Source organism: Thermobia domestica, chromosome 1 (genome assembly GCF_964235325.1).
Source record: "Thermobia domestica chromosome 1, izTheDome1.hap1.1, whole genome shotgun sequence".
Lineage (NCBI taxonomy): Eukaryota > Metazoa > Arthropoda > Insecta > Zygentoma > Lepismatidae > Thermobia > Thermobia domestica.
The window spans coordinates 324,527,029-324,554,128 of NC_137454.1; the positions used below are offsets into that span (position 1 = coordinate 324,527,029).

The following is a 27,100-nucleotide window of genomic DNA, read 5'->3' on the forward strand; positions in this document are numbered from 1 at the left end:
AAATGATACACAAATAACTAGCAAAATTTTATGTGTTATTCTTACTTCAGAATATCACACACTCTCTTTTTGAAGCAAAATAAAGAAAAACGAGAGAAATCTGCACATCAAGAGCTTCGTTTCGGGTGGTTGTGTACATTCTTGAAATTTTTCAGTTAAGTTTTAACTTTCATATATATTGCATGAATATTTCGAACAAAATTTTCACTGATTGATCACATACATAATAATCTGTTACCACCTATCAGGTGCTTCGGATCTGCAAAATCGGTAAAGCTCCAAATCCTGTAATGCACTGACTGTTTCTTAAGCTTGTTCAGAAGCGGGAAAGCATCGAATTTTCTGTTCATGGAGATCATATATGTAATAGACGGTTCATCTGAGGTATGGTTTCCTAGGCTGTAGAATATATAACCACCATCACGGTTTACCCAGTCCTGAAGGTTCCTGAATTTTTAACAAGAAAATTCAATATATTGTTACGAAACTTTTTTTTTTTTTTTTTTTTACAAAAAAAGAAAAACTATGGAATACATTTAAAAAGAATGGAAAAATCAATCACTGTTCCAATTCACAAGAAAGACGGCAAAATTGATTGTAATAATTATCGAGGCATTTCTTTTAACATTCTATTAATAAGATTGACTTCATACGCAAATGAAATTATTGGAGATTATCAGTGTGGATTTAGTCGAAATCGACCAGATATTTACCATTCGACAAATACTCGAAAGAAATGGGAATATAATACCCAGTACATCAACTGTTTATTGATTTTAGAAAGGCTTACAACTCGGATAGGAGGGAAACACTGTACAACATTCTTATAGAATTTGGAATACCGAAAAAGCTAGATTTATTAAGTGTTTAAATGAATCCCAGAGTAAAGTCCGAGTAGAAAAGTGCGACCTTCCACGTCGAGATTGGCCTGAAACAAGGATATGTGTTATCGCCGTTATTATTCAGCTTTGTTCCGGAGTACGCTATAATAAAAATCAATAACCAGGGCCTAGAGTTGAATGGTATTCACCAGGTTATGATGTATGCTGATTATGTAAATCTGATAGGAGAACAATCAAAAGAAATGCAGAGGCCTTATTAAACGCTTGCAGAAACATGAGTAAATGCAGAGAAATTTAAATACAAGGAAGTTCATAAGGATCGTAATACGGCAAATTATGAATGCGTTAAAATATCAATTAATACTTTCGACACAGTAGATACTTTCAAATATCTTGGATCAGTATCACCAGACCAAAATCATACCCACAAAGAAATTAAATGTCGACTGAAATCAGGAAATTCTTGTTATTATTCAGTTCAAAACATTTTGTCGTCGCGAATTCTGTCAAAGAATTTAAAGCTTAAAATATATAATATGACAATCATGCCCGTTATGCTTTATGGTTGTGAAACGGAGGGAAGAACGCAGACTGGAATTATTTGAGAATAAAATTTTGAGGCGAATATTTGGACCCAAGAGGAACGGGAATGGGGAATGGCGGAAACTTCATAAGGAGGAACTACATAATTTATACCATTAGAGTCATCAAGTCTAGGAGGCTCAGGTGGGCTGGTCGGTTCCGTAGTATTTCGTTCCAGTAGCGTTTCGTCCGAAGACAAAATCCGTAGCATTTCGTCCCGGTGTAGTAGCGTTTCGTCCCAATGCAAATCCATGGCAGTTCGTCTCGAGCTACTGTTATGTTTATTGATTAGTGAACAGACTAATGAGTAGAGCTTCGTCCAGTAACCAACACAGGTGGTTGATGACTCACACGTCGATCAACCGGTAATTCTGAAACTTAATCTAGGTGGCAGCACAGCCGGATAGACCTACTAGGCACTTCGAACACTTGCTAACGAGCGTTCTCCAATGGAAGTACGGGACTCAGGATGTGTGCTTCCTTACCTTTTTGAAGCCAGCAAAAATGGAGGAAGGATGACTACATATCCAGAGTATCACAGAAGACCACGAAAAACTGACTGAATTTTTCATTACTTTGTTGACCAGTGGTTTGAAAATCCACAAATATGTTTCCCACGGATGAGAGAATTGTAAAAGCAACTGAGTCACTGGAAAAGTCAGGAGACATCGCGAGCTTTTCGAGAAGTGTTTCTTACATAATCCTTATAGATTAAAAAGAAAGAAAAGCCGTATAAAAATATTGGACGAAGCTATTGATAGTGAAAAATATACGAATATCATTTAATAAGTAACAAAGCGCTGGCTGCAATTATATTTTTGGGACTAGGCCTTAAGTTTTAATTCCGAGTCCGGTAATTCCGTGGATTTTTCAGTTTATGAAAATTAAAAAAAAAATAATCCATGAATTAACCGCGCGGATCCATGAAATTCGTGAGTTAGTTACTACCCCTTTCGTATATGTTGAGTGCCAAGCTTATACAGCAGGCCCACCTCTGTCAGAGAGGTGCCAATAAAAGCGTGCACGCAGTCCAGGCTGGTAACAACAGTAAAGCTTATCAAACTGTAAACTCAATAAATGTGTATGTGTGTTGTGTGTTTGTTAGTGTAACTACTAGACGAAACGCTACTTGAAACCTAAGTTTCGTGTTCGTGGAATTGGGACGAAACTATACGACACGTGGTGGGATTGGGACGAAACGACACGACACGGGCAGGTCATGTAGCCAGAATGGAAGAAAGTAGGAACGTTTTCAAAGTTTTAATTTGAAATCCAATCGGGAATGGTCCATTAGGAAAACCTAGGCCCAGGTGGGAGGACAATATTAAGATGGATCTAGCAGAAATAGGAATACAGAGTAGAAACTGGATAGAATTGGATAAGGACAGAAGTCAATGGAGAGCTTTTGTGGCCATAGAGAAAGAGAGAGAGAGAATACATTTAAGTTAAGCACAACAAACATAAGTGAGTGGTTAGCTTTCGCGCTTCTATCGTGAAGTCCGGGATTCAACCCCGCATTCGACCATTTTGACAAATTTTTTTCTTAATTCCATCTGTGAATGTAGAGATAGTGCGTGTACTGTGAGTCCTGGCCGACTTCCTTTCTAATCGTTTTTAAATCTTTGTTATTACTAATTACCAGCAGTGATGGATTTGCGAAGAGGGTTAGGGTGGGGATGTCTTTCGGATTGAAGCCTCTACCCCGAAATTACGGAATTTCTCAAACAAACTAAATATTAGTTTTGCCTTTACTCATAAACTTCAAGTTGTCCTCAAATAAAAAATTAGGAATTTTTAGAAAAACTAAGCATTAATAAGAAAAGCCCTCCCAAAATACTTTTCTAAATCCGCCACTGATTATCAGTATAAAATGGTCTTCAAGGTTGTATCTGGTATATTATAGCTGAATATACAAACGAAACGAAATATTTGTTATGCCTGTACTCATAAAGTTAAGCTCCTCTTAAATAAAAGTTAGGAATTTTTAGAAAAGCCAAACGTTATTCAGAAAAACCCCTCGCAAATATTTTTCTAAATCCGATACTGATTATTTCTATCAAATGGCATTCAAGGTTGTGTCCGGAAGATTATTGTTAAATCATTGCAAAGCTACAGTATAACGGAAATCTGGAAGTACGCTCTGACAGATATATTGAAAAACATAAGTTTAATTATGTGCTAGAAGCTAGAGTCTCTAAGAAGTGAAACACGGACGACTAAAAAGAAATGATCTAGAAAAGAAAAAAACGTCGATAATTGAGAAGTTAAAATAAAGTTAAATAGCTTCTAAAATTGCCCTCAAATACTACGTACTGTATGTTTACTTTAATTCATAAACCGTGTTCCATCCATCATGATGGTGAATTCCAGAGCGAAATATGGCATTTAGGTCATGGAATCTTATTTAATTTTAGAATATACTATAAGAAAGCTATTTAAACAGAAAAATCATGAAAATGAAAAAAGCCAAAATTTCCAAAATTCTCGTTTTTTTCCCAAAAAAGCCGGCTTTTTATGTGCAAGAAACCATCGATTCAAAAAAGCCGGCTTTTTTGCATCTCTACGATATAATGTGAGTATTACGTAGATATTTTTAATTAGATTATATTTCCAGTTAGATTGCTAAAGAATTGAGATAAAATCTGAGAAAAAAATATTTAATTCGAACATAACGTTTAGTATTTTAAAAACCAAGATTTAAGTGTTCTTCAACTGAAGGATTTTAAACATGCTTGTAAGGAAAAATAAATCTAAAATTGGTGGTATATCGGGTCTCTTAAGTTTTTATTCTTTTTGTTTCAAATTCTTCAGTGTTCATCAAGATCATCATGTAAATAAGACTTCGTTAGGCTTTTGTTTTCAGCAGTATTGAGTTTAAAATGTTCGTTACAATTTTAAAAAGATAAAATTAAGAATAATGGCATCTCTGTACATATAATTTTATATATTCTAGGATTTACTTTATGAAACTCGAATTTATCTTATAGGAAATTTCAAGTTGATACCTATTAAGTTAATTTGAGCTTTCAGATGATTTAAATAGTGCACTATTTGTGTTTACATACCTCATTAATATATCCTGTGTTTTTCATCCATCAAGAAGGAAACCACCTAATACATCTAAACATTGCCGGTAAAGGTTTTGACATCAGCGTTGAATGTCTCTAGAAAATTTAAGTTAGCATTAGCAGTTGAGAGTTTTAAATAATACGGCCCAACATTTTCTAATGTAAATAAACATTAGGAGATATAAAAGGGAAATATTCTATAATATTAATTTCATATTTATCACACATCAATTTATGTATTAATCAAGAGGATGTTTGTTAGGCAACCGGACTGAGAAAATGAAAGAAACACTTCTCCAACGTTTTTACCGTTACCTAGTTTCTACCGTTACCCGTTATCTAGTTTTTACCGTTAATACTACCCTATGTTCGCGAAATATTTACAATAACTGGAACATTACAGGCCAAGTTTTACAGTTGGTTGTAGTTGTTTCGTAGTGCTGAGTTCCTGGTTGAGCTTTCTGTAGACCAATATGCAACAACTAAAGAAAATTGCACATGAGTTATTCTGTGAAGATGGCGTAATGTCAAAAACGAAAAGGACGTCCATCATCTCAACTGCCTACCATTTCGTTTTGCAATATTTGCTGCAGTGAGAAGTAGTTTCCACTTGGCAACTCTCACGTGATATCCAATCTGTTTTAAACACCTGACAACTGTATTACGATTAACTTGAAAGTAGAGATGAAGTACTCGGAAATAAGCGGCATTTTTGGGGGGGAGAGGAGAGGCCGAAGTTTTTTCCGCAGCCTTTTTGCCTGGGAAATTTCGGACTTTTGGAAAAAAATATTTCAAGTTTAGTGGGGAGATAACACTACGTTCCACCTTGGTTTTCTCATTACGAAAGGCATTTAATTATTGCATTCTGAAGAGAAAATCCTTAAAAAAATTTAAGAGTCCAAGAAAATCAATCATTCGATAGAACAGAAAAAATGAAAATCACTGGGCACATTCTAGTTCTAACGAATTGTTTATTGAGCTATTAAGTTAACGTTTAGCCGACAGAAATGTTTTACTAAAATAGTTTACTAGTGTTTGCAATAACTATCCTGAAATTAGTAGATTTGGAGGAACAGATTTATCATGTAAAATTTATGAATAAACTAAAGCTACATTATAACTACATATAACATTTATTGAAGTCATTTAAATTCGAGACAGAAAACGTTTAAAACTATCCCCAAATTTCTCATTTCAAAAATTATGACATGGTGTAACAATAAAGAAATAAGGAATTATGTCAGTAATGATGTTAAACCAACATCATACCCAAAATAGCCGATAATAGCTTTAATTTTGTAAACTCAACTCTCTGAAGATTAGAATAAAGTGTTACTGGAACAAAGAACGACATGTAAGGAAGACAAGATTTTTTTTTTCAAAAGAATATGTATCTGTTTCTTGATTTATGGTACTTTTTTTTTTATTGCCTGCTAGATTGTATTTAAGCAATCTGTAAAGCACAAAAAAAAAAAAAAAAAAAGATAAATAAATACGAATTAGCACAAGACGTAGTAATTTTCCTGAAAATCAAGATGCCTAATTATTTATAGTCAATATTAGTTAGTGCATATGTACTTTGACCTGTGTAGAGAACTAACTCCTAGTATCTGTATTTGGATACAGTGGTACTTTTCCTTTTAAAATTGTTAATTTTTACGTATACCTAGGTACGTTTTTAGTATCTGTTGTTCAAATATTAGGTGACTTTTTACATCCGTTTGTGAGAGTAAAATTTATTTGTTACTACTGTCAACAGCCAAATAATGATAAAGAGTAGCAAAAGATCGGCCACTCTACCATAATTTTATTCGATTGTGCGCGTTCAATTGTTTGAACTTAAATCATTTGGCTTTGCCATATACGATAATAGAACTATGTAGAACCAAACGAACTATTGAAGTCACATATTATATTGGGTTTATTATACTAGAGCGTAGCTTTCTGGGAAAAATTAAAACATTCCATTTTAATAAGGGCAAAAAGTTATGGATAATTTAAAGATATCTCACGAAAGTACATAAACACACACAAATACACACTTGAATTTCAAAGTAGAGTTCCATTTAATTACTGTTAATTCTCTTACATAATGTGGTCTATTTTTTCTGAAATTGTTGGCCAAACAAATACTGTTTGAGTCAAAGAACATTTGGAGCCAATTGTGCTGTATTTTCTTGTTTTCATCTCAAGAGTTGTGTAATTACTTTTAAACTACGTCGCCTCTATTTAAAGTTAAGCTTTTGTTTCAAATACTTTAAGACATATTCAACAATATATACCATATATTTCTGAATCCAAGAAAATTCCCATGTTTTTAAGATAGGATTACAAAAAGATACATCTACGGCACATACTAAGTATGTTTTCAGAACTTACTATAAAACTACACTAAAATCAAACTAAATACAGACCTTTAGTCTTCCTCATCAGAATGGTTCACTGAATCTGCGAAAATTCAAGACTAAAGCGGTAAGTGAGGGCGAGAGTAAAGTTAGAGCTTAATGGATGCTCATGATGTAAAAAAAAACTCCATATCATATATCGCAAAAACAAGACGACCCCATAGTTTTGGGCATGAAATTGGAGCAAAAAAATCTCGTCTTGATGAGAAATATACGGTAATTACGTAGTCTATTTAATTTAAAATTTTATTATTATTATTATTATTATTATTATTATTATTATTATTATTATTATTATTATTATTATTATTTATAACAAATAGTTAAAGGTTCCTTAATCATTTCATGTATGCCTACTACCTAATTACATATGGAAAAATATCTTGTATCTGAATCTAGACATATGTTCTAGAACTACCTTGTATCTATACTTAGGTACACATTTTTTATGCCTATCTTAAGACTGGTTATGAATTGACACTATAGAGTATAGTCTAGTTTTAATTATTTTACATGTTTGCTAATTTGATAAACTAGAACATTGAAGTTGATAAAAACATAAAGAATAATCTTCTAGAATGCCTCCGACTGTGACATCTTTATCTTGAATTTTCTTTTATTTTGTAGATCTTGAAGTCCAATCTGTTTTATGTATTCCTGTGTTAACTCCAAAGGGAGACTGCATTGGTGTGATAGAATTATATCGTGAATTGTATGAAGATCCTTTTACAAAGGTGAAGAGGAGACTGTTTTACTTACGTACTCTTATCAATATTATTAAACGAATAGACAACCAGTAGGAGTTCTTAGACATTTTGAAATATTGATGAACATAATTAATATTACAGTAGCTCTATGTCATTTGTGTATGTAATGAGCTATGTCGTCCATTTTATTATATATTGATTGGATATCAACTAGCCACACAACACAAATGTTTTAAACATTTAATATACCAATCAATGATAGCTTAACAATTGAGTAATCCACTTGTGAAAACGAGTATATTTTTGTTCAATCGATGATTCAAAATCAATGTTGAAGTCATGTGTGCGGACTACAAAAATAAGATTTAACCGACTATGTGTATTCTGGATATAGTTATATGCTTTCGATTTTTCTCATTTTCACTATACTCCATCTTCTGAATGTCGTTTGAAAACATTTTCATTATATATATATATATATATATATATATATATATATATATATATATATATATATATATATTTGTAATTTAGTAATTAATGTAAATGTTTAAGTCTCATCCTGTATGGAGTAGATAGAAAGAGTAGAGTTTTAGGGATCTTCTTGCCTCTTTTCTTTATACGACAGATGGGTAGATTATCTTCTATTAATGGGTTATAACTCTTTCCTGTATAATGCAGATTCATAGATTGGGTTTTATGGGCCTTCCTTTCTCATTCCTCCATATCACAGGGATGAATTAAAAGCTTCATGAGGTTGTTCCTTCTTTCCTGTATAGAGTAGATAAATAGATAGTTTTTTTATGGGTCTATTTCTTTCCTATGTGTAAGAGATGGATAAATTGAAAGTTTTATGGATATTTTTCGCCACTTTCCTGCTTAAGCAAATAGATAAATTTGGATATGTTTATTATTATTATTATTATTATTATTATTATTATTATTATTATTATTATTATTATTATTATTATTATTATTATTATTATTATTGTCTTCAAAGAAAATAGATAGAGGGGTTTTGTAGGCCATTTTGCTTCTTTCTTAAATCTTGCATATTTAATTAATCAGAAGATTTTCAGCTCATTAGTTCTTTCTTGGCCAGAAATGCAATTTTATAAATTTTATTTTTGTTACTGACACTAGTGCAATACCAAATTCTTCAAAACGTAATATTTACTTCACACAAACTTCTTTTTGACCTTAGATAAACGAAAGGTTAACTCTTTAATGGTAAATTAATTGATTGTATTATTTTACACAAACAATGTCTTTAACACAGCAATATTTAATTTCTAAAATTTCAAATACAATTTATAATTCTTCTCTGATCTAGTTATAACAATCCTTACAGTTGAACGGTGAAGATGAAGGAAATAATTTTGATGCTGGAACCTGGGCAATTGAATGTTTTATTAGCAACAATACAAGGAATGTTTTACTTTCCTACCAGTTAATACTTCCTTGATTTCACTGCTGTAATAAATATTACTAGCATGGGCGGCGATTAGGGGGGGGCAAAGGGGGCAGTTGCCCCCGCACTTTTTTGAAGTAACCAATTAATGTATATAGTTTCATTTGGAAATGTAACGATTTTGTATGTGTTACTGATTAATAGGAAAAAATGCTGCCATATAATATTTGCTGTTGCGTGAATACGTATTGGTTGTCTTCCCGTGGAGTAAAGAAAGCTACAGTAATTGAGTTTTAATCGCCACAGAAAATAACCCCAAAAAATAACCTATTGGAGCACAATTTCAGCATACTTTCATTTTTTCTTACAAGGGCTCGATATGTTAGTGAGCCGTTTTGAAGCTAATCGAAAGAACATTATGCAAAAAAGTAGGGCCTATTTCACAAGTTATTCTTTAATTGCACAAAAATTGCCAGTTCCTAAAATGTCTTTTCTTCTTTCTAAAGTAAGGAATATCGATTAAAAAGAGCGTGATAAGAAACAACTTCTACCTTTTCCATTGTTTTGTAGTGTAATATACGAGTGAAGTGTTGTGTTTAAGGATGTACGAGTGTATATACAATAAAATTTAGTAAATTGAACATAATTCTAGGTTTTAAGTTTATTTTGTATAACTGAAGTGTGGATTGATTCTAAGTATTGTTGTGTTTTGATGTGTTCCAAGAAAGTGAAAACTGTACCTACTGGCAACGAACATATTTCAAGAAGTTGCGAAAGCAAATATTTCTTTAAATGTCGTAGCATATGCTTGTAGTATTTACTGTATTTCATTTTCTAAGAGTAATAACATACATTTAATAGCATGTGTGGAATTAAATATTAAGTTTTTCATTAATCCTCAGTTTCAATATAACTTTTGCAAAACAAGCATCATTATTCATTACTATGATTAATATTATCCTTTCTATTTATTTGTTTTGCAAATTTATTAAATAATCTGATCACACAATTTTCCAGACAGAAAGAATTTTAAGATGTTCATGAGCAAGGAATCAAATCTCTTCTTACACTTTCGTTGTTTAAGAGTACAAAGGGCTAGTATCTACTTGCGTTGTTCTTCTCAATTTACTTAATAAACTATTATATACGATATACGGTATTTTAACTGAAAATATAGTATCCTATTAGTTATACAACCTTTCGTCAAACAAAATGTTAGAAACAACCAGGAAAACTAACATTTATATACAAATATTCAGATCATGTCTTGCCCCCTCACTTTTAACGTCCAACCGGCGCCACTGATTACTAGTGATATTTCAAAATGGTATCACAAATAATACAATAATGTTCTATTCCTCATTCCTTATCTCGCAGAAAAAGAGTATTACTATTTATAGTTAAAGCCTATATTTACTATAAAATAACAAATGAAAACCCGGGATAAAAGCAAGGGCTGTAAGAAAATTTTGAAAAAAAGACCAACTTGAATATGAAGTTCCAAGTTAGCAAGTTGACTTGATTATGATGGAATGGTGACAAAAAGGACTTTTCTAGTTACAACTAATGTAATCTTCAAACATTTGAAGTTGTGTTTCTCAGTTTTTTTTTTTTTTTTTATTTTGGTGATGTTGCTTGCTTTCCATTCATGGTCTTCAAATCAAGTATAAATAAATATTTTATTAAAACCTATATCCTGTATTTATTCTTTGTGGTTGTTTTATAAGGAGAATCAACAGATTGTTACTGCTGTGACGGCTTGGATGGGCATAGCGATTCATCAAAATCAACAAAGAATTGCATTGAAGCAGCAGCAGAAACTTAACGACTATTTATTGGAGCTTACCAAGTCATATTTTGACGAAGATGTTTTAATAGACAGAATCGTATCTCAAATTGTGGTAAGTTAGCTTGCTTTTACATTATTTTTTCACATGATAAATATAAAAAATAAATGTGTATATAAAAAAATGAAACTGACTATGTTTGTGACTTTATACCTCTTAAGCCACGCGACCAATCTCTATCGAAATCTCAACATAGATGAGGTTCGGCCTTGGATGTATTTTTTATCATGTCACTTTGACGGTATAACGTAGGGGAGGGGTAAGGGGGGAGACATATAAAAATAAATAATACTTAATAATTCTTTAACCACGCCACCAATCTCGATCGAAGTCTCAACATAGATGAGGTTCGGCCTTGGATGTTTTTTTTATCATCTCACTTTGACGGTATAACGTAGGAGAGGGGTAAGGGGGGAGACATATAAAAATAAATAATGCTTAATAATTCTTTAACCACGCCACCAATCTCGATCAAATTTGCCGGATAGATGAGATTCGGGCCTGGGATGATTTTTATTGTTTCATTTTGACGGTGCAACTTAGGGGAGGGGGAGGGGAGTGATATTTGAAAAGGATTGAAAATGACATATATTCGTGTCAATCCATAGTTTTCGGAGTCGTTGAGACGAACAGTAACACTTACGAGGTTGTTTAAATCCAATTTATCCCTTTAAGTTTAAAATGAAAAGTATTTCATTAAAGTGACATGCTCGAAAATGGAATATTTAGTAGATTTTATATCCTCATTGAGCATTATCGAGGTTCATATTATATATATATACATATATATATATAATTTAGAAAAGTGATGAATAACGAAAAATATTATTTAGGTTGATAATATTTTAATTGTTTTGCAAGTGGAAACTACATCAGATCAATGATTATAAGCCATTATAATTGGTGTGATTGTAATTTAATGAAAGATCATGCTTAATTAAAGAAAATATTATCGTTATATATATATATATATATAGATAGATAGATAGATAGATAGATAGATAGATAGATATAGATATAGATATAGATATATATATATAACGATACTATTTTCTTTAATTAAGCATGATCTTTCATTAAATTACAATCACACCAATTATAATGGCTTATAATCATTGATCTAATGCAGTTTCCACTTGCAAAACAATTAAAATATTATCAATCTACCAGTAAGTAATCTGTTTAGTGTTATTCATCACTTTTCTAAATTCTTAGGCGTATTGTTTAAAAATAAAATTTACATGGTTATTGCACAAAATCAAAGTAACTTCATATTTAATATTATTGGTCAAAGTTTTAAAATAGTTTCTGGGAAATATTTGGGATTTCTTAGTTTGATGATTGAAGAAAACTATTTAAAGTTATATATAAATAACTAATTATATTGCTGTATCTTAGGAACAAATACGAAAGAAAATCTTAAGTGAACAATTTAAGGATTTAAACTGACGTATGACTACAAATATTTACTTGGACTAGTATTGGTATACGTCTGACATATATTAATCGCCAAAATTTTCAGTAGAAACTCTAATCTTCGTTAATGGCTTTTTCTTAAAGTATCTACAGCAAATTCATCACATCACATATCATAGAAGTATATAAAAAAACGTTCCTTTTAGTAATAAAAATACATATAAATATCTCAAATTTTTAAAGTTTAACGTCCTACTATTACGTGCAGAGGCTAAGGGAAACGATTATGATGAGATGATGTACGAAATGGTGGAATGAAAAAAGTGGGAGGAAATCGGACAACTCCGAGAAAAGCCACGCACATGGCGTTTGTCACCAGAAAGACCATTTGGCGCGAGCTAGGATTGAACCAGGGACGCCATGCACCAAAGGAAAGCCCTCTACCTCTGAACTACTGCAGTCTCACCTAGATATTATCAGCAACAAAAGTTGCTCTCTTTTTTCATTTTGAATTTTCACAGGTGCAGATGTACTATACGATTACCACCTTGAGATTATAAATAGTGTTAATCTTTTACTTTTGACCCGGCGGGAGCTCATGTGGTTCGGATTCCACGTTAATCAGTAGGTCCACGTCTCATATAGCCTCGCTGCTGAACGGGAAGTTAAACCCAAAATCAACTCAACTCAACTTTTACTTGCGAATATTGTGATTCATTCAATAGATTTTCTATCGCTTTTGGTTGTCATAAGTATTCACAAACTAATACTCCATTCTTCCATTTTCCACACGATAGAATTTTTTGACACACTTTCACTAGTTATTTTATACAAAACACTAACCGGAACGCTTATACAATAATTTCTCCGCACTGCTGTAAAATAAACATCTGCACTAATCAGGAAAATTTTGAGTAATATCAAGAAAGGTTTCATAGGAGTTCTGTGAAAGTTTAAAAAGAAAAGTGCAGTTTATGTTACTGATAATATCGAATATTTGTACATATTTTATTACTAAAAGAAACGTTTCTGTTTTGATACTTCTAAACCAACAATGAAATGCGATATGATGTGATAAGTTTGCAGTAGATGCTTAAAGAAAGTGCCATTGACGAAGATGAGAGTTCTTATTAAAAATTTCAGTAATTACTAAATGACAACGTATAGCAAGATTTGTACATGTGAATAAGTTTTTAATTTATTAAATGAAATGTTCATAGTACATATAAGATTAAATAAGTATAAATGTTCAGACTATATACGATATTTTGAAGTTTTTAAACTGTTTGATATATATAACAATAAAATCATATATATATATATATATATATATATATATATATATATATATATATATATATATATATATATATATATATATATATATATATATATATACAAACATGAAAATGCTTTTATCTGTAGAAGAATAATAACTTATATTTAACATTATTCTCATAGATATAGAACAGAGTTATCCAAATGGCGGCCCGCCAAACCATTTTCTGCAGCCCACAAAGCTCTCAGAACATACGATTGTTATTACTGACGATATTTTCATTTATGTTCATTCTTTTAATGTTTCCACTCTTCTTTTGAAATAAGGCATCCATTTAGCGCTTCTGTACAACAAAAAGGCCCGGACATCCAAGGCAACACTGGAGTCAGTAATGTAGCTATAGGCAAGGCATCGTTGCTATACCAATTCAGCATGAAAATTGTGAAGAACCGCTTCAGAAGCTGCCTCGGAGATTCTTCTCTTTTACATCTTCTGCGGCTCGCAATAACAAGACTGGATGTAGATATCCCAGCCCTTGTAAACTCTCCTAGTCATCCTCATTTATCACATTGAATGTAATATTTCAAATACATTTTTATATTTTTCTTTTGTAGTATAATAATAATAATAATAATAATAATTGAGCTGAGCGAAGCGAAGCTCTTATACTCGGGTTAGCCGTTTGGTTGTCCGCGAACTCCTCCTAGACCGTTTGGCCGATCTGAACCAAACTTAGCACGCTGATATAGTATGTCGTGCTGAGTGACAACATAGGTTGAAATAAAAAATCCGATGTACCATCGAGGAATAATGACCGAAAAACGCTTCCTCCTAGACCGTTTGGCCGATCTCAACCAAACTTAGCACGCTGATAGAGTATGTCGTGTTGAGTGACAACATAGGCCGAAATCAAAAATGCGATGTACCATCGAGGAATAATCACCGAAAAACGCTTGCATAGACTTAACATGGGGAAAAAGTTTTCACGCGATTTTTTTGTCAACAATTAAAAATGGCATTTATTATTGCATAATGGCCAGGAATGATTACGTAGTTTAAGCTCGCTCAGCTCATTTCATTGCAATCGGGTACATCCATTGCATTCCTAGTAATAATAATAATAATAATAATAATAATAATAATAATAATAATAATAATAATAATAATAATAATTATTATTATTATTATTATTATTATTATTATTATTATTATTATTATTATTATTATTATTATTATTATTATTATTATTATTATTATTATTATTATTATTAGCTGCGGCCCTTCACCTTGTTAGCAAAGACGGTTATGGCCCTCAGGCTCATTATAATTGGACATCACTGATATAGAATATACTATACTATCATTACTATCATTTATTATAATCTTGATTACTTTTAACAAACAACAGCTATCATTCCATTTATTTACATAATAAAGTTTGATTTAAAAAATCTTTATTTTTAAAGGAACATTAGATTTGTTGCATAATTCATCTAGAACCTTTCATGTCAACAGAGGTAATTGAGACGTTGACCAACGATTTAACACAGGGTCTACACTACGTGTAGTCCAACTGAGAATCGAACCCGAACCTCCCGTTTAAAGAATGTTAAATGTACTATTAACAGTAACTTTGATTAGTGTTAAATAATTAAATGATTTTCATCTCATATGAATTAATGCATTGTAGAGTTCTAAATTCAAGAGGAAAAGCAATCTGGCGGTTAATTAGAGAAGAGCATTCTAAGAACACGGAAATGTGTAGTTTTACTTACTGGTCTTACAATTAGAATAAAAGGAATTGTAAAGAATTTTATTATTTAAAGAAATATTGTATCATATTGTCCACGCGGGCTTTGGTGAGATTGAAAGAAGATACTAAAGTAAGGAATTCTGTTTTACAGATATAAAATGTATTCAGGTTTTAACTTTCGAACCAATGGAAATAACAGCCTACAGCGTACATGCTTTCAAATTTGAAGTTTTTCTCGAAAGGAAATTGTTTTAATTTTGCCCTTAATATATTATTTTTTGTCTTAGGTATTCGCAAAGAATGCGCTGCAGGCTGAGCGAGGTTCATTTTTCATAGTCGACCACAAACATGATGAATTGGTAGCGGATCTGTTTGATGAAGGGATTGATACGAGATCTGGCGAGGGAATATTACATCGAAAGAGAGGGAAAATTAGGTGAGTACTTATAGTAGTAATAAGTTCTGATACTTGGATAATTATCTCCTTTAGACTTTGTTGTTTATGTTAACAAACATTGCTCGTAAATGAATAAATATTTGTTTTAAATGTTGTTTACATTTCAAACCGCTATATAAATCAGCTTACTAAGTAAATTAGAAATAGTAGTCTTAAAAATCTATATTAAGGGTGGCAAGGAACAGAAATACTTTTCGTAATTAATTTGTTTATGGAGGGGTATTTATATTTCTACTTTTTCTGGTTAGTACTTTTAAATTACCTCACTCCCTGGATTTTTTTTTTTTTTTGTTCAGTTATAGAATGTGTGCAAGATTTTTAAGAATCATATATAGTGCCGAAAATATTTTTTATTGCTTTTCCCAAAACGTACTAAATGTTTTCTTCAAAGCGTACTTTCTTTTATTGCAAATGGTAACTACTGAAAACTGCTTTTTGTTAAATGATTGATTGAAGACCCTTATGAAGAAGAAATTATTTAAGACCCTTATATATACATACATATTCTGTGCCATTCGGTCTACTTGTGCTGAAATAAGATGTTAATGCTCTAACCTTCATACAGAACAAATTTAACTTAACTGATAAATGCGAGATAACAAGATATCTTAGATGAGCATATACATTATTATGAAGAGATTTTAATGTCTACTATAATAGATAGTAATAAACTTAGCAGATAGACCAATAGGAAAAGCATCCATATATATATATATATATTTGAAACATGATTCAGAATTTGATATAATACTTCTCCTTCAAACTTCGTTGACTGTTTATGTTAAGCAATTCAATTATCTTATTGAACTATTGACATTCCTTTTATTTTTTTAAAAGTTAATCTGACATATTGAAAGTTCATTGCTTAAAAAAGATTTATTTTTTACAATTTGAATGAAAATACTTCGGAAGATAGAAGATAGAAGATGTAAGATACAAGGAATAAATACACAATTGTGTTTATTTGATAACACTAACAATCAAGAAAGACACTAAATCAATAAACTCTTAAATTAACAGTATATTACGCGAGATACCCAACCTAACATTTCCAAACATGTTTGATCCTAGGATTGAAAGTATCTTACATTGCCTGTGTACAATGTAAGACGTTTCCAAATCCATACATGACTTCAATATACGCAGTTAATATAACGTCGTTATCAAATTCACCGACGACGAACTGAAGGGGATGAGGATACGATTGCAAATGACAACTATAGGCACAATAAAATAGTTAAACTGGGTGATGGTGGTAACAAGGGAAACGAATGTGTATATTGTAAAAACTGTGAGTATAAAATTAGAAGAAGTCAAAAGTTAATAGTTTACATCTTCTGTTTTGATATACAGTTAACACGTTGAAATTACGTGAAAGGACAAAAACTAGTGGAATTAGACAATATAATCAAACTTTTTATAATTAAACTTGGTTTGGAGGTAGTATCCCCAGGAAGACTTTTTCAGTTAGTTTCTTTGTGGAAGATCAAATGAAGAGTAAGGGGAAAAAAACAAGGAATGTCCATGTGTGTGCTTTATCAGGTACTTTGTCCTATCTGTTGGTGACTCTTGGTACTATTTGACTGTATATGTATGCATGTGCAGATGTAAAAATATCCACGTAAAAAAGGGCAAAAGATTTGACTAACTCTATTCTTTTTTACGCGGGTTTCAATATTAAAACGCCGTTTTCTCGAAAATACAGTTTTGTGACATTCCTTCTTTTTTCCCCTTACCCTTCAAATGTGATTGTGTGTCTTTGTAATTGGTCTTCGTGTATCCAACTTTCTTGATCTTGGCCTTCGGTGTATCACGATTTCTGTCAGCAATGGGATGACCTCTGTTGTTGGAGTTTCAATGGAGACTTCGGTTATCTATAGCAACTATCTTTCCCCAAAATTTCCAACGAAATACCAAAGAACAGAAAAAAAAGTACTGAAAGGGATGAAATAGCCAATTAAAAGAATTTTTTGTTAAACCTGAAGATAAATAAATATTAATAGTAATAATAATTGAATATTTATTTCCACAATTACTTATAATTTGTGATATTTTAGAACATTAATTATAAGATGGATCTTATATCCTAAATAATGAAATAAAAGCAGCCCTTTCTTAAATTAATAAACTTGGAAAAGAGATTAGATTCTGACTTCATCGACTGAATGGAAAATTAATGTAAACTAGCTGAACCTGCGCTTTCTACACAGTGCAGCTTTCACATATAAGCATGAATCTCCTTGTCATTCCTCACAACATATGTACATGTCCCTTTACAGACACAAGTGAAAGACGTCTTGATAAAAATCGGCAAGGGGTATCATAAAGTGGATATTTTTCGATTTTTTATATCTCGCACCATTTGCAAGATTAGAGCCTACTTCCTGTTGGAGTTTCTGATTCACGTATGATCAGTGTTTTCTTTCTTCTTGCATGCAGTATGTAATAAGCAAATTCATTGCACATACAATTAATTATAATGTCAATGATATATATGGTGTTCATTGGGCAAAACACTCCAAACAATAAAGATTCGTCTTAGACTGGAGAAACGGTTATCCTTCGTTTTTTTTTATCATCATTTGGCCATGCAACAAACGCCTGAGATATACAACCCAGGTATACAAAAGTGTGGTGTTGGAATGTATAGCTCGTAGAATATGCTGCTTTACTTTTTTAAAATTTCAACACTTCCAGTGTATCCCTAAAAATATAATAAAGATATAACAGCCTTATATTTCAAATATTCAATTAGAACTGAACAATCTACACAAAATTTGGAATCGACCAGTGAAAACGGTACGTTTCTAGTACTTGTGGTTTTCGAGATGTCATTGTCGAAAAGATTGGAAACAAACATATAAACTTTTCTTTGGAGACAAACATATAAACCTAGCATTTTAATATATAGATAAATGAAAGTAACTTAAAATTAGGGATCATAGGTCTTTGGAAAAGACAAAAAAGTAGGTTTATTGAAATGTTCGTAGTTAAAGAAAATTTTGTTTTAACACGTAAAATTTCTACATGAAAATAAAATGTAGACTTATTTAATTGTCTTAAAATTAATCAAAATATGTAATAAAAATACACTAATGAATGTTAATTAAAAAGTCGTGAAGATACAAAAGCTACAGTACACTCATGGAAACATAGAGAAAGAAAAGTCACCAAATAATAATAATAATAATAATAATAATAATAATAATAATAATAATAATAATAATAATAATAATAATAATAATAATAATAATAATAATAATAATATAGGGTTATCAGATTTTGTAAACGAGAACCTGGACACTAATTTCATGCTATACACCTAGGTATAAGGTCAGGGTTCCTATTCATTTGATCAGAAGCAATTAATTACCTAAATTTTCCAGATTACTACTCACAATTTTCCAGTTCATTCTATACACAATTAGGCTAACACAAATGAAACCCCACAAGGGGTGTCGAGAATTTTGCGCCCGGGAAATTTGCGCCCTACCCCAAAAAGAAGGAAAAATGCGCCCGCGATGTACCTCCATCGGAAAGTTTGCGCCCTGCGAGATGAAAGAACTTGTTTGAGCTCACGCATCTGCCTCTCATCTGATTGCATTAGCTGATTGTCATAGCTTGGAGCTTTATAAGGAAAGAATAAATTTCAATTATAAACCAAATGAACACAAAGGATTAACGCAACAGTGTTTGAAGTGTAACTCCAACAAGTAAACACATTGTAATATATAGGTGAGATTTCTTGATAATATTGCTGAAATAATTTTACATTCACTTTTCTATATTTTGTGTCCTGAAAAGCCAATACAAGGATTGTGGACAGAGATATCTGGGAAGAGCCAAACAGTCTTATGTAGATTAAATTATACTAACATAGTTACCTTAGGTTATTATATATACCAGTAACAGTATTCAGTTTATTGTATATATTGTAATATAATGAAAAATTGTATTCGCATGGATTGCTCCTTAGTGTATTAAAATTGTATATATATATTTTTTTCATTTGGTTTGGGATATTATAATGGATGAAGTAACAATCACTGAGATGACAAAAGGCAAGCCCTGTGCGGTGTATGGATTGCAGCATCGTGTGAAGAAGCAGAGTATTGAGACAACAACTTGGCTGTGTGTGAGAGAGAAGTAAGATAAGTGCAACATGAACTATGTGAGACAACAAGAGCGAAGAGATCTTCGAAACCCGGATTCAAGACGAAACATCGTTTTAACCCAGGAAAAACTGAGGATGGACGAATATTCGAGCTTTCTTCTGCTGAATGAAGGGCGTTGAAGATGATTGGCTAGAAATACAGAATACGGTGGCATTAGAAGATAAAGTTACTGCATTTATGGATCACTTTGTGGACGAGTGGATGCAAAATGTGAATGTGCCGATGGAACAGCCGAAAATGAACAGCATCGAACAAATAATGCCATTGAGGGGTGGAACAACAAGTTCAAGAGCAGGGTTAACTCACATCCAAATTTCTTTGTGCTTTTAAAAGCACTCAAAAAGGAGGCTGAGCACAGTGCTTTGCATTATGGTAGAATTTTCCTTGGTTTAAAAGAAAGAAAGAAAAAAGTATATGTACGACTTGACAACAGAATTGAAAAACCACCGCATAGATACAAAACAAGCTCACCCAAAGATATTTTTCAATGTCTGAGAAGTCTAGCCTACATTCAAAAATTGGAATGAAAACGAGGAAGCAATATAAACACGCAGTAATAAGGATGACAAAGGAAATAATTTATCGGTAAAGAATAAGAAACGATGACAAAGGACAGAGTTTCCTACCTAATATTGTCAAGGCACAATAATAATAATAATAATAATAATAATAATAATAATAATAATAATAATAATAATAATAATAATAATAATAATAATAATAATAATAATAATAATAATCATAATAAAGAAATGACAAGGGAAAGAGTTTTCTGCTTGAGCTTCTCAACACGCCAGGAAAAGAAACAACAGGTTTGGTTCATTTTTCTGACAGTCCCAAGCCTGGTTTAAGTGTGAAGGGAAGCTTACTTTACACGATACAAAAACAAGTTGAATTATAGGTCGTAAACAGCCCGGTGCAAATATATAACGGGCGCATTTTCCCCTCTTTTTGGGGTAGGGCGCAAATTTCCCGGGCGCAAAGTTCTCGCATCCCCACAAGGGATACATAAATTACGTGAAAAGATAATATAAGAGCTGCCTTGCGTCCCTTATTCCGAATTCCGATTTGTTGTGTTTAACAGGTATAAATATTGCGCCAGTTACGACATACCTTTCAATTAAGATTGGAGTTTTTTTGTTTTTTGTTTGTTTGTTTGTTTGTGTCATCAACTGAGTCAGAAACATTATCCTAAAAGACATATGAATTAGCATTTAGCAAGAAAAAATGCATTTCCACTAAATTCAGAACGGGTTCAAACACTTGCACTGTCCAGACGGACAGGTATATACTTTTTAGGTGCATGAAGTTGCACTCCCCTCCCCCGCCTCTCGATAAAGGATTGCGAATACTATCACGAATTTCTGCTTAATATGTGCTCATTTATTCCATAGAATTTAGAATTTGTGCTCCATTAACAACCCCACCATTGTTGTTGAATTCCTTTGTTGTTAATGGAGCACAAATTTTAAATTTTATGGCACAAATTAAGCACTAATTCCTGATAATATTCACAATCCTTTACCGAGAGGTGGGGGAAGCAACTTCATGCACCCGTTCTTTCCTATTAAAAGTGATATTCAAGAAATAAATGCCATAACATATGCCCCCTCATGAATTTTTTTTTTCAAAATCTTTTTTCCCCTCTGGAATTTAAACAACTCACAGGTCGAAGAATGGATGTAATTTTCAAACTTCTTGTTGTTTGTTTAGTAAAATTAATTAGCTACACAAATCTTCCGAAAACCTTCCGCTTTTAGGTGAGACATAGCCTACTAGTTCTTACTGGTTGAATTTTTAATAATATGAAAAACGAAAACTGGGACAAAGAGGCGTCCCGAAAGCCTTTTTCGGGACAGTTAATTCTTTCATTGAAAACCGGGATGTCTGGCAACCCTATATATATATAATTGCTTTAACACAGATACTATCAGGACATTTTGTTAAGATTAATTAACATGCGCCTATAATGTGCTCTGAGAATCCGAACAGCTTTTATGTTTCCAGTATAATTTCAACACAGAAATGGTGAGTATTTATTATTATTATTATTATTATTATTATTATTATTATTATTATTATTATTATTAATATTATTATTATTATTATTATTATTGCTGTATTCAATAAAGAAAGTTAAATTTAAGAATTCACTTAAGTTTTAAAAAATTAAAATAAAACAACAACTCATTTCATTTATGCCTTAATTAACCCATAAACAACTGAAGTTTTATAGACTTAATTAATTACTTTTACATTTTGAAAAGTGTACATTTATTGTATTACATCACTATAAATTGGATTTTAGCAATAACATTACGTATTATTTTAATTTATACTTATTGAAAAACATACATCTAAAATTTAAATAAGACAATACATAAATAAAGTAAATAACCTCTAAGAGATTTTAACTAGACACTACCACAAAAAATCACAGTCCAATGTTTTAATACATAAAATAGAAGTTGAAGAACTAAGGTTACATTTTCAAAATTTTGAAGACAATTAATATTTAATTGAATAAATAATTTAATAATTATTACTAAAACGTCAATAGCATTTTATTTTTCAAAATTTAAAATATTCTCACTAACGAAACAAAACAATAAATTAATCAAATTGTTCTGCTTTAAGTGAAAATAATTTTATTAATAAAGTGTAACAAACTTGAGTTGTCTTTTTTTTAAAAAAAAAATAGTTAAATATCTGTTCAAAATTCGTTTTCAAATTTCGTTATTTCTTCTACTTGCCAACAGTAATAAGAAATAGAATAATTTAAATAAGTAATTCAAATGATCATATAAAAAATTCTAACAATTTTATTAAATACTACACTGTACTCCGTTTAATTATGCCTAATTGAATCATCCACTACATAATAATAAAATAAAAATTAATTGATAAATTGATAGTAATACTTATATTTTACAAAAACACTTTTTTCCATAAAATAAATACCCCAACAAACTTAAATTAATTTTAAATACTCGATAATACCAATCGGAATAATACCTCGGGCAAGGGCACCGATTCTGGAAGACGATTGGATCCGGGTCTCTCGAAGGTTGTTTGGTATCACTACGATCTAAATATATTTGCTTGGGGAAAGCTGAAAACGAAACACAATACCTGATTGCCATCTTACCAAAATTATTTACAAATCGGTGTCGCTGACCTGTGGCCACGATCGCTCAATGGTAGAGCGCTTGTCTGTGGTGCATAGGACTCCTGGTTTGACTCTAGCTTGCACCAGATAGAGTCTGTGGTGAATGAACCTTGTATTTGTAAGAAAAAAAAAACCCTTTCTCCGCATTTCCTTCACCCTATTTCGTTCATTACTATCATCATAGTCCTCTTAGCCTTGGTGTATAAACGTGGTGGGACGTTTAACACATATAGGTGAAATGTAAACTGCATAAGTAAATAAACTAGATTTTCCAAAGTTGCTTCTGAATGTTAAATCTGAAGTTACTTATGAATTTCTGAATGTTGCTTCTGATTTATTGAACTTAATGTTAAATACATTACTCAACACAAAAGATTAAAGAAATGGAAAACAACTGATGCTGCGAACACTTCTCAGTCTATTTCTTTACTTTGAATTTCTTATTGAAATGAAGTATTACTTTAACGTCCTACATTATGCTCTTTAGGCTAAAGGAGATGAATGATTAATGAAAGTAAATGATCGTGAAATTAAATTTTTGTGCTCTCATCGGGAATCGAACCTGGAACTAAGCACACCACACGTACAAGCGTTAACCACTAGACCAGTGGGGAAGACATTGAATTTCTTAATCGATTCTGTAAAAATCATTCGGATACATACCCATTAACGTACACACTTGCAAGAGTGTAATTGGACATGGATACAAAAAACTAAGTAATAGTGAAAAGTTAATTAGCTTCATTGCTCGTACATTTGTAATATTTATTAATTTCTAAAATAGGGGCATGATAATACATGATGCATTGAAATTCAAGTGTGCATTTGATTTCGATCTTTCTAAAACAAATAAATAATTCAACCAACTATTCCTTTCCAGTTCTAAGACCTAGACATTAAACATACATGCCTCTATCGAAAATGGAACCCTGGTATCTCATGCTGAAGACGCGTTTGCTAATCATATATCCACGAGAAAGCTCCAAAATGTGCGTGAAATTCTGCAAATCTAACGGGGACCGAATTTACTGAATCTTTCTCTGTGAGTGTTTCCCGCCTTAAACTTCTTCTATATGACTTGACCATTGACTCAAAAACACTATAATTCTTTCCTTTACGCTAGTGAAAACAAGAAAAATTCGTGTTTGTGTAGCCTATTTCTTTGTAAAATTTGAAATATTGTTTTTCGTCATTTTGCTATTCTCTACCAATTTGTTTTATACTGTAGCTATTTATTTGAATTACAAATGCAACACTTACATATTTGTCTGTCTTCACATGCATTCTTCACAGTAACATTTCAGAAGTAAACAATTTAAAATGTAATTCAAGAATATTCATTCATTTCTTCAATGCTTGCGCAAAAAATAAATAAATAAATAAAAAATAAAAAAAATAAAAAATAAAAATAAAAATAGAAAGAAATAAAGAAAGAAATAAAGAAAGAAATGTATTCATACATCATGTAATTAAATTTCTAAATCGTAAAGTGCATTAAGAAAGTATTTTATTTTTTCCTTCATAATAATTTGTCATATGTATAAACGTTGCACCGAAAAGAAAAAAAATCTGTAGAGCTCTGTTGCCCTTGAAACAATGAATCGGTCTTTCTCCCGCGGAAAGTAGTAAAAAATCCCACCTCCTGAGGCCTTTTTTTTTTTCTATTCAGTCCGCAATCAACACACAACTTACAACGTGCTAGCTCCACCCAATTTCTTTCTCTCACGGTCGCCACAAGGATATAGAAAACAAGAGTTTGCAATCACGAAATCCACTACATTTTATGTAAGGTCAGGCGTTTAAAGGGTTGTTATTTGGCAGCAGCGGACGCTAAAAGAAACGAAGCCAGAACATGTGAACAGAGAGTAACATCAAGCATTATGACTTAGGCTATGTTGCGGTATCCCTCATGGATATCCAATCAGAATTGCAGGCTCCACATTAAAGTAACTAAAATTTGTGTTAGTCGTTCCTCATTCATAAATAGAAAAAAATGTCCGTACTAATTATTAAAAAAAAATTTCTTCGGATAATGACAAGGAATATGATTTTGTGATTACATTGCAGAGTCAGCCTATAAATAAGTAAATACAGTATATTGAAAATTGGCGAATGTGGTCTTAATTGCATAAATCCTTGATAAATAAATAATTGAAAATATATCTACAGTGCTTGAGGCAAGTAATATATTCACGTTCAGAAACCTTGAACTCCCACTCTCCTTTGTAAAACTTGCATCTTTCCTCTGAGTCAGAAGATGATAATGCTCTGCTGGTATTTATTTATTTCGACTTATTTTACATGTCGAGGTTAAGGTTATATGAAGCCTTATCTACCACCTAAACATGATACAAAATTGAAAAGTCAAAGAATATAGTTAACAATAGCAAAAGAAAAAAGTTAGAAAGTAAAAAAATACAAGAAACAGACGCTCACTTGAACACACACACACGCTCGCATACATAACACATACAAATATAATATAGTTCTACACGAAAGTACATACATGTTACAATATGTAATAAATGTTGAGTTTTATATCTTTATGACAAGCTTCTCTATCAGCTCTTTTGTCTCGTGTCCATTCAACCCTGCTTTGATAACAATAAATTATAAACTGCTCTTTTGAAAGATGCTAGAGAGTTTGACTCACGTACCGAGATTGACAAAGTATTCTAATCACGACACGTTGAAATTATGTATGACTTCCAGGAATAAGTTGATTTATGAATAGGAATTGCAAGCTGGCTATTAAAACGTGATCTTGTGTCCCTCTTATGGAAATCGCTTAAAAAATTAAAGTCTTTTAGAAGGTAAGAAAGTTCTGTAAAAGTAAGTGTTTTATACAGTAGTACCAACGAGTGCAATTTTCGCCGTTGCTGCATCTTCAGCCGTTGTAGCTTTTCAAAGAATGGCGTTACATGATCAGAGAATTTTAAGTTAAAAATAAAACGTATACAAGCATTTTATACTCGCTGCAAACGCTTTTGTAAATGTATATCAGCGTCAGTTAAGGCGGTGTCACAGTAGGGGAAGGCGTTGTACCTTTGAAACAATGTACCTTTGAACACCTGTGCTTTTCTCGAATTCAGAGCTATCTAGGTGCAGTGATTAAAATTCGTTTAAAAGATTAAATGAACAAAAGCACTACAAACGCGTTTGGCTGTTGTTTACTGTGTGTTGTGCCGAGTAATGTTCCTTTTAATTTTTTCACCCCCAAAATGAAGATTTTTTGTAGTTACCTTTTGAGTTTTGTGCTCTTCGGTTTTCGCAACTTGTGATATTGATTTGTCCAAACTTGGGGTAGAATCATTGGTGAATACAGTAATATTTTTAGTTTTAACATCTGTTCAATATTTAAGCTAGTGGAGAACTTTTTTTCGTAATGGTGACCCTCTTGTACCTATGAACATTAATGCATCGTGTAGCTTTGAACGATAAATAATACTGTTTAAAGCTACACAATGTAAGTAGTTAAACAATTGATATATTTTATATAGGTTATGTTAGGATATAAAGTTATTAATTATAATTTTAAGTAGTTTCTATATATTCGCTTATTGTATAACTTAATGTTAAGAGTTGTATATGCTCAACTTTATTGTTCACAAGTTTCTGTTAGAACTTCTCTTCAATTTTTAATTTAATTAATAAAATTTCAATTCTGGGGAACTTTTTATAGCTAAACCTTTTATTGCAATTTATAACTGTTAATATTTACGGATTCTTTTTATATTATTGCCTCAGAAACGTTGTAATTATGACTTTGTTCAAAGGTACAAGAGGGTCTGTTCAATGGTACACGATCATAATGTACCTGTGAACAAAACGGATATGCTCTTCTTACAACGATAACGTTGTATGTATCATTGGCTATCTGTGCCTATTTACAGAAAGGGGATCAGAGGCGAATTATGTGAGCAATATAATGTATAATGAAAAAGAAAGACATATAGAGATTTCGAGATTATTATTTTGTAATCGGTAGC

At 31.7% G+C, this 27,100-nt stretch overlaps 1 protein-coding gene across 5 annotated transcripts in view; it reads left to right on the top strand.

Moving 5' to 3' along the window:
- The window catches only part of LOC145662974 (cAMP and cAMP-inhibited cGMP 3',5'-cyclic phosphodiesterase 10A-like), a 140,867-nt gene that overhangs the window by 47,163 nt on the left and 66,604 nt on the right, over positions 1–27,100 (top strand). For all 5 annotated transcript variants that reach the window (XM_081729079.1, XM_081729061.1, XM_081729088.1 and 2 more), the window contains exons 5-7: positions 7,525–7,631; positions 10,743–10,916; positions 15,598–15,746. In XM_081729079.1, coding sequence (XP_081585205.1) covers positions 7,525–7,631; positions 10,743–10,916; positions 15,598–15,746 — 430 coding nt within the window. The remainder of the gene's footprint in view (positions 1–7,524; positions 7,632–10,742; positions 10,917–15,597; positions 15,747–27,100) is intronic.